General features: G+C 43.3%; 1 protein-coding gene across 1 annotated transcript in view; it reads right to left on the reverse strand.

Annotated features, from left to right (window-relative positions):
• The window catches only part of shank1 (SH3 and multiple ankyrin repeat domains 1), a 107,312-nt gene that overhangs the window by 51,100 nt on the left and 46,632 nt on the right, over positions 1-9,580 (reverse strand). The window contains 5 exon segments of the mRNA XM_064315060.1: positions 1,117-1,183; positions 2,907-2,984; positions 3,343-3,459; positions 6,741-6,908; positions 8,807-8,961. Of these exon segments, the coding sequence (XP_064171130.1) occupies positions 1,117-1,183; positions 2,907-2,984; positions 3,343-3,459; positions 6,741-6,908; positions 8,807-8,961 (585 nt within the window).

Consider the following 9,580-nt stretch of genomic DNA (forward strand, 5'->3'; position numbering starts at 1 on the left):
TGATTGCAGGTGAGACTGTAAACTAGCTACATGACTCGTACACAAAAGCTTTTTTTAAGGGCAAGTTCTCTCTTTGTCTATAACTAAAATATCCATGTAAATAGTGCAGATTTAACAATCCAGATTCTTTTGTTCTACTTTCTTTCTCCACATAATAGCACCTGCATAGCACCCTAATTAACCCTCCTGTTGCTGTCTGGGTCAAAATGACCTGATCCTGAGTTTAACAGCAGTGAAAGCCTCTGAAATTTATTTTTTTCAGCATGGAATTTGATTACTTTTCCTGGAGTGGCCCTACCATTAGAAAAAGTTAATCATTCATTTTCTTATATTTTTATAAAAGTGCTACACCGTCAGGGTAAAAAGACTCTTATGACTCTTTTTTAACCCTGCAGTTATGAAATAAGAAGTCATAATCAAAGTTAAGCTCCACAGATCTATTAGGACAAAGAAATATGTATTATTATGTGTTTCGCAGAAAAATGAATGGTGTAGACTGACGAAATACAATCTCTTTAGACTGTGAAGTTAGGTAAACAGTTATTAATTGATTCATAGATTACATTACATTACAGGCATTTAGCAGACGCTCTTATCCAGAGCGACTTACACAACTTTTACATAGCATTTTACATTGTATCCATTTATACAGCCAGATATATACTGAAGCAATTTCGGTTATGTACCTTGCTCAAGGGTACAACGGAAGTGTCCTACCCGGGAATCGAACCTGCGACCTTTCGGTTACAAGCCCAGTTCCTTACCCACTGTGCTACAGAGTTCAGAGTTCAAGCTCAGGCTTTATCACAAAGGTCTGGTGAGGGTGGGTTATTTATGAAGCTGTGGACATGGGTTAAAAAGTCAGACTGATTATCTAATGTTTGTTGGTGATCAAAACCTTGGTTGATTTCTATGTTAACTGGTGCAGCCCTAGTGTGTGTACTACAAGAAGTATATATTTACGTAACAGACATATACCAGTGACTAAAAAACTACTGTGGTACACAGGCACAGACAGACATGCATGCAAACCTAGTATAGCAAGTCTTTCCCCTCTCTCTCTCTCTCTCTCACACACACACACGCACTCACTCACACAACAGGCATAAGACTTACCTACATCTGATTCACGGTGGTTTTTAATGACCTCTCCCAGTTCAAAATGGCCAGACATTACAGCAACCTGAAAAACAAGCGCATGCACACACACACACACACACACACACACACATACATGTACACACACACACGCACACACGCACACACACACTGCAACATATGTTGAATGTAAAGGGGAAACTGACACTCACGCCAACATGCACACATTTTTTTAAACACTTCTCCAGACATTTTAGAGTAACATACACGATAAACAGACCCATATTGATTAGATTAGTAGGTACAGACTGGAGATAGACAAAATTTAGTGAAACAGCTTTTCTGCACAAAAGCATGCATTGAGTTCCACAATCATGAAGACTAACTTGCCAAACTGATTTGAATGAAAGGGTAGTGCTTGTCTTTACTTGTAAGACAGACTTTAAGTTGAATACAGGTCATTGTGTTGATGTACCTTCATTGTACACACTCACACACACACACACACACACACACACACTAAATTACAGAAAATCAGTACAAACACTTCTTTTCCAGCTGGCAGTTCGATCCCCTCTCTCTCTGCCACCGTTTGTAAATTAGCGAAGAGAAAATTCATTCCGCATAATGGATAATTGCACACCCGTTTATTGTACAATATCTAGTTGATCCAACACTTTTTTGTATAGCGGCACAGTTGGTTAAGTGGATATAATTTCAACGTGGTGCAATTAGAAATTGGACTTGATAATGGCGATTAAAGACCTTACTACTGTTTTAGATGATATTCTTAGTCTGCACAGTTTGCTTAACCCTTTAGTTATGTAGGGTGTCAGGTGGCTATTAGCAGCTATAATGTATAATATTAATAATAAACTATGAGCACCTCAATGCCGAGTAAGTTTTTAAAATATCAGAAAAATGTTTCTCACGTTCAGCATCTGATTTCACCGGCCAAAATTTGGATGAGTCAACTACCAATGTGACGGTTCAAAAATAACCTTCTTGCAAGCTTGTTACTGAGTGTCCGGCGAGAAGCTGTGGAAGGAGAGCATCACAAGGGCAGCAAGAGACGCAGAGGAAAAGCACACCCTGAGCTGGAAAACACACCCTGAGCAGCCAAAGCACACCCTGGGCTCAAAGACACACCCTGGGTTGATAAACACATCTTAATCAGCCAAAGCACACCCTGAGCTGAGAGACACACCCTAATCAGCCAAAACACACCCTGGACTGAAAAACACATCCTGGGCTGAGTAACACAACCTGCAAAGCCAAAACACACCCTGAGCAGCAAAAACTAGGCAGATGCAGAATATGACCCACACATCATGCATTGACACAATTGTGAATGTCTAATTCATCAACAATGAAACAATGGCAGTGGAGTAACTGGCAAAAACAAACCCCAAAACAAACCAGAAGGGCGGTGCCAAGAGGAATTACTCTAATACACAGAGAACTCCCCTTTGGCCTGAGAGGATGCCATATGGCCCCTTCACAGCACAGCTCGAGCAGAGTAAAAGCCTTCATTCCAACAAACAGCTTCTGACTGCAACTAATTAAAATTAATTAAGATACAGTGATTGGATACTCATACACATGGACTATAGTCCACACATATCCCTGTTATTGCATAAAGCCTCCTACCAATTAGACCACGTAAGGCTTACATGTCATAATAAACACTGTTGAAAGACACAACAAAAATACCAAACATTTTTGGTATTTTAAAAAGTCCCTGTCATATATCCACGTAGCAAAATCAAAATGTTAGCCAGGTTGTGTAGCTAGCATGCACACGTTACCTGGAAAGGAGTTTGTCCGCTGTTGTTCTTTGTGTCCTTGTTGGCACCTCTATAGAGCAGAATACGCGCACAGCTTTCCTGAATGAACCCAGCAGCCAGGAGAAGCAGACAAAGGAACAACAAGACAATTCATAAACATGTCACCATGAGTCAGGAACTCATTAATTAATCAGAGACACGGATTAGCAATAGCAATATTTAATACTTAATGGTCTGTGAGACTTGTTGCGAGAATCTGGAGTTCTGTACGGTTTGTTAACAGTAACTCTGAGTAGTTTCTGAGTTTGATTATTTAAAAGTTTATTGAGTAACTCAATTCACGTATGAAAGCAGGCTGTCAAGAAATATGAATCTTTAGCGTTATTTACAAGATTCATGCATTGTACAATGTTCCCTCGATAGTGTTTATTACTTTGAGGGTGTGGGAAGGGGTTACCTTATTGTACAGGGCACAGATGTGCAGGGCAGTGTTTCCTGAGGCATTCTGGGAAGTTGAGTCCGCTCCATAAAAGAGAAGGTGCTCTAGGTGCTGGGAGTGACCGTGTTGACAGGCCTGAGAGTGACAGAACCCCCCCCAGGAAGGGGGAATTTGAGGAGCGCAGGGTCGCAGAACGAAGAATGGAGGATAGAGGGCAGAGGAGGAAAAGCAGATAATGGAAAGAGAGAGGGAATTGGAGAGAGAGAGGGAGAGAGTGGAGAGGAGAGAAGGAGAGAGACGTTTAATGCAGCGTTCGGCTCTTTGCCAGCAATGACACCTCTGTTAATTAACACTTGGGCATAAGCGAGAAAACGAACTGTGAGCAGGAAACCTGTGCATGTGAAACCTGCAGATACACAGAGGCTGAAAATACACTTTTACACACACACACACACACATACACACACACATGCTTATACACACAGGTGCTCACACACTCATGCTCACACACACACACACACACACACATACACACATGCAAACATGCACAGACTCACACACACACACATACAGCCACAGGGACACACACACAAAAGAATGGAGAGAAATTATCAAACACAAAAGCGCACACAGGAAGCAGGAAACAGGAAATGGTCCGTTCTCCCCGCACATTGGTGGCTTTACCTTCAGTTGGGAGTGCCTCTGGGGAGCAGTGATGGAGTCATGGGGGTGATGGAGGGATGAGGAGGTTCAGGGATGAAGGAATGGACACCCAGCCTTCTCACACGCTCCGTCACCCTGATCTACAGACAGGTGGAAATGAGAGGGGGAAAGAAGGAGGGAGTGAAGATGGAGAGAGAGGAAAGGAGGGGGAAAGAAAGGGCAGGGAGATGGAGAGATGAGAAAGAGGGGTGGAGGAAATTATGGAGTGAGACGTGTATAATGACAGAGTGAGGGTGCTGAATTATATTAATGATAGACAGACAGACAGACAGACAGATGCACAGGTGTTGAGACATACAAGCGGCACTCGGAAAGACACATTAATACAAGTATCAGCAATTTACAAACGCACACACATACGCGTGCAAACAAACGCACGGCGTGCATGTGTGTGTGTGCTAGTGTGTGACGTGTGTGTGCGTGCGTGTGAGTGTGTGTTCGCACTTCTGTGCGCGAGTCTGTGTGCACACGTGTGTCTGTGCGCATGTGTGTGACGTGTGTGTGAGTGTGTGTGTGTGTGACGTGTTTGTGCGTGCGTGTGAGTGTGTGTCCGCACTTGTGTGCGCGAGTCAGTGTGCACACGTGTGTCTGTGCGCATGTGTGTACACGTGTGTGTGTGTGTGTTAGGGGTAGACGGAGATGCCACTATTTCTATTTGTATCTGTATTTGTTCAATTAACAAAATTATTTGTATTTGTATTCTAATAAAACACCGAGAGTTTAAACTAAAGCTGTATAAAAACAATTTTAATCCCTACTTTTTACCATTATGATCACTGGCACTCTATTGTTAGGATATTAAAGTATAAAAGTCATGGTTTTACAAAGACATCAATGACAATCCCGTTTAACAACAGATAATTTGCTTTGTAAAGCTGTGTTCAACAATTACCTACATGTCATATAGCCATAACAGGCTTTTATATCACTGAGGTAAGGAAACAGTCAAAACAAGTTTCAAACAGGCAAATGTTTTTAGAAATCAAAACAGTTACTCATCCTTACTCTGAACTGCATAGTACAAACTGTATGAACCCCACCACCTCTACCAGTGTGACACAGAAGTCAATTATAAACTGAAAAAATGCTTTTATAATTAAAAAACAATAGCTCTTTAGTTCAATAGTTCATCATGAACTACTCTATGCAATTAAATCTATAAAAACTTTGATGATAAAAAAAACTGAATGTAAGGAAAACAGGTTTTGTTGTTTGCTAATACTTTCTCTTTGATGTTTGATTTGCATAAGCTTAAATAAATTAAAGAAAAAAAATCAAAAAGCTTCCCTGGGCGAAACGTAATCTTCTTTTTGTGAAGACAAGCTCCTGCACATGAGCTGGGGGCAGTCCAGAGCGATGGGGAGACACAACATTCAACTGCTATGCTAAAAACATTGCTTGGAGGAAACAGGGGGCTGGGTCAGACATTCTAGAGCCACCCGAGCCAGTGCTGGGTGTGTCATTGGCCAAAAACCTTTTTTACAACCCACTACCGTCACACTGATGGCCAACGGCGTCAGACGTATCCAGGATTACAGCATCAATTTCCGCACCAGCAACAACCGAACTTCATAACGATTACGAAACCACATATCGCAAAACTATTTTCTTGTAATAAAAGACACAACTGAATCAATTTACAAAATTTACAACATTTCCGTTTGTATTTTAAAATTATAGCAGTTTTGTTACACAGGCTAAGGCAAAATGCGTCGAGGCATATTACAAGAACACCGAGAAAAGCGCTAAAATGTGCCTGAGAAAACACAAAATGGAAAAAGTAGTTAAGGAAACACAAAGTGCAATTTTAAAGAAACAAAACATTTTTTAAGTAATTTCATCAGTCATTCAGAACATTTCTCCCTCCCTTCTCCTAGGAGTGCGCTTTTACATGGCATAATGTATAATAGTATAATTGATGCTCTCCTCGTATCAATTCCACCGAGAACGCGCAGCTTTGATAGTTTGCTGGGACCGCACACACACACAAATCTGTTATATTTTACGCAGTTGTCATGTGGTTTCTTCAAACCTGGACAAAAGCACCTGTTGTCTGTTGTCTGATTTCGGGGGGGGGGGGGGGTTGTGTAGAAAATGGCACAAACTGCCTGTATTTCTAAACTGAGTCAATTTTTTTTTTCAAATTTTAGAAATTCAGTTATTTTATGCCCAAATATTTAGGAAAGTCGTGGAAGGAGGAGGATATAGCATTTATGACATGAGAGTAATTTTAATTTTAAAGTTCCTAAAGCCCCATGGTGTAACTCTGGCCTATCTAGTGTTAAGAGAAACTGTCACTCACAGTCTCTCTGCCGGTGTGTGTGTGTGTGTGTGTGTGTGTGTGTGCGCGCGCGAGGGTGTGTGTGTGTGAGTGTGTGCACGAGCGTTTGTGTGTGTGTGTGCGCTTGTACGTGAGTGTGGGTGTGAGTGTGTGTGCGTGCGTGTGTGTGCCTACGTGTGCGTGCGTGTGTGAGTGGGTGTGCATGCGTGTGTGTGTGTGCATGCGTGTGCGAGGGTGTGTGTGTGTGTGTGTGCATGTGAGGGTGTGTGTTTGTATATAAGTGTGAGAGTGTGTGTGTGTGTGTGTGCGGGTCCGTATGTGTGTGTGTGGGTCCATATGCGTGTGTGTGTGTGTGTGTGTGTGTATACGTGTGTATAAGTGTGAGAGTGTGTGTGTGTGTGTGTGTGGGTACCTGATGTGTTTCATCCCAGCCATTCTCGTCCCTCATTCCCAGTTTGGCTCTGTGGTACAGCAGAGTCTCACAGCAGGAGGTGTCGCCCCCTGTCAGCACAGTGTGGTACAGCGGGGTCAGGCCCCGGCGATCTTTATAATCTGGAGAGGCTCCCAGAGACAGCAGGGTCTGGAGAAAAAGAGCGAGGATTAGCAGGAAAACTACAGAACAGGGGGTTCTGGGTATTACTGTACAGACCATACATCAGAGGGTATGTGTATGAACAGGGTGAGAGTATGGTAATATGGACATGTTCTCAATATCATTTGGTAGCAAACATATTTCCTTAGCTCTATCTTTAACTGAGCTTGTAAGGAAATGATAGCTATCTACACATAGTGGCCACTTATATTAGGTACACCTGCTCAGTAAGGCAAATAGGCTGTTCCTCCAAACAGCGAATCACGTGGCTGCAGCTAAATACATAAAGCATGCAGACATGGTGAAGAGGTTCAGATGTGGTTCCACGAAACATCAGAACATGTGAGACGTGTGATCTGAGAAACTTTGATCGTGGTTGCTCCAGCAACTGAGAAACAGCTGCCCTTCTGGGATTTTCACAACGCTACAGAGTTTACTAAGAAGGGCGCGACGATGAAAAAACATCCGGTGAACAGCAGTTCTGTGGCTGAAAACACCTTAAGAGAGGTCAGAGGAGAACGGGCAGACTTGTTCGAGATAACAGAAAGGCCACAAGCGCTCAAATAACAGCTGCTCGCGACAGCGGAGTGCAGAAGGGCATCTCTGAACGCACGACACGTCCAGTCTTGGAGCAGATGGGCTACAGCAGCAGAAGATCACACCGGGTTCCACTCCTGTCAGCTAAGACCCGGATGATGAGGCTACAGTGGGAAGGCGATGAACCAGAACTGGACGACTGAAGATTAGACAAACATTGCCCGCTCTGACAAACATGTTCCTGTTGTGACATGCAGACGGTTGGGTCAAAATTTGACAGACAGCATTAATCGACGGCAGACCTGGGTCAAATATGTGTTTGTTTTGGATTCAAATACTTTTCTGTGCTCTGTTGATCTCGCCTGGTGTAATTGAGCCTGCCAATATGAACAGAAGGTGGGGTTTGCACTTTTTGAGAGTATTTCATTGGGTTCCAACACATCAGACAAAATCAGTAAAGTGTAGAAAAGTGTTTAAATCCAAAACAAATACGTATTTGACCCAGGTCTGACACACAGATCCATCCTGCCTTGTGCCAATGGCAGGTGTGGGGAATGTTTTCGTGGCACCCATTTGGCCCCTTAACACCTACTGAGCTTCATTTGAATGCCACATCATACCAAAGCATTGTTGCTGAGCATAGGCATCCCTTTATGGCCACAGACTACCCTTTTATCAAATGGATACTTCTAGAAGGACAGCCACACCATGTCTCAAAGCACACGCCATCTCAAGCATGGCAGCGACTCGAGCTCACCAATGGCCTGCACAGTCCCCAGATCTCAGTCCAATAGAGCACCTTTGGGATGATGTGGAACGGGAGGCTCGCAGCATGAATGTGTGGCTGAAAAATCTGCAGGAACTGTGCGATGCTATGGAGTCAGCATGGGCTAATACCCCAAAGGGATGAATGTTTCCAGCACGTTGTTGAATCCATGCTGTGAAGAACTGAGGCTGTTCTGGAGGCAAAAAGGGGGTCCTCCTCGGTACTAGATGGGTGTACCTAACAAAGTAGCTACTGAGTATGTATTACACTATTCTGCAATTACATTATTTTTTCAACCCATTGCCATAGCCACAGTGATTTTTTACTTCACTGGAGGTTTAAAAATGACAGTCACCAGAAGTGCATTATGGGTAGTGTGTCAGTAGTAATATAAGACAGCTGAGACAGTCACCAGCAGTGCATTATGGGTAGCGTGGCAGTAGAAATATAAGACAGGTGAGACAGTCACCAGTAGTGCATTATGGGTATTGTGGCAGTAGAAATATAAGACAGCTGAGACAGTCACCAGTAGTGCATTATGGGTATTGTGGCAGTAGAAATATAAGACAGCTGAGACAGTCACCAGTAGTGCAGTGTGGCTGTGCGCTCGAACAGCTTTGTGGAGGGGGGTGAGTCCATCCTTGGCCCGGAAATCGATGTGCGCTCCCCCCAACACCAGGACTCGAATCCCCTCCCCTCCCCCCTGCTCTGATTGGACGGCCAGGGACAAGGGGGTCTCTGTCACAGAGAGAGGAAAGGGTTGATCAGAGAGAAGGGGTGACCAACAGGGTCAATCAATCTTCAAACATAGCAACATAACAAACTAAGAGCAACAAGACTGAGAGAATCACACACCGATGTTTCTACTGTACCACCTCATTGGAAACTGTGGTGTGTAAAGGGTCACTGTTCAAATTTAAGGCATTTGGGAATTATCCATAAGCCACCATAACTAACCTGAACCTAACATGCTAGTGTGAGCTACTAAGTGCTGTAAAACGTTTACCACTGAGTTAACCTAGGGTAGCTTTATTAATGGGAATTTGTACAAAGCGAATCAGATGAGAAAAACGTTAGCTAGCCCTCTTTGTAATGCTCAGGGTAAAAAAAAAAAATATATATATATATATATATAAACGTCCTTCGAGAATGCCCCCGTCTTCCCTTTACTCAAATCAGTTTAGTAAAACGAACTGCCGTTTACTGTGACAAATCAACGATAACGCAGCGGAAGAATCTAGAACAGAAATTCATTGTTACGCCGTCTCACCCCGTCTCCTGGGAGACCGAGGCACGCATGACGTTATTGTTCACGGAGCGACGCCGTGCCGCTGCGAACATCGAAACCGGAAAATGT

The sequence above is a fragment of the Anguilla rostrata genome, chromosome 17, assembly GCF_018555375.3.
Source record: "Anguilla rostrata isolate EN2019 chromosome 17, ASM1855537v3, whole genome shotgun sequence".
Taxonomy (NCBI): Eukaryota; Metazoa; Chordata; class Actinopteri; order Anguilliformes; family Anguillidae; genus Anguilla; species Anguilla rostrata.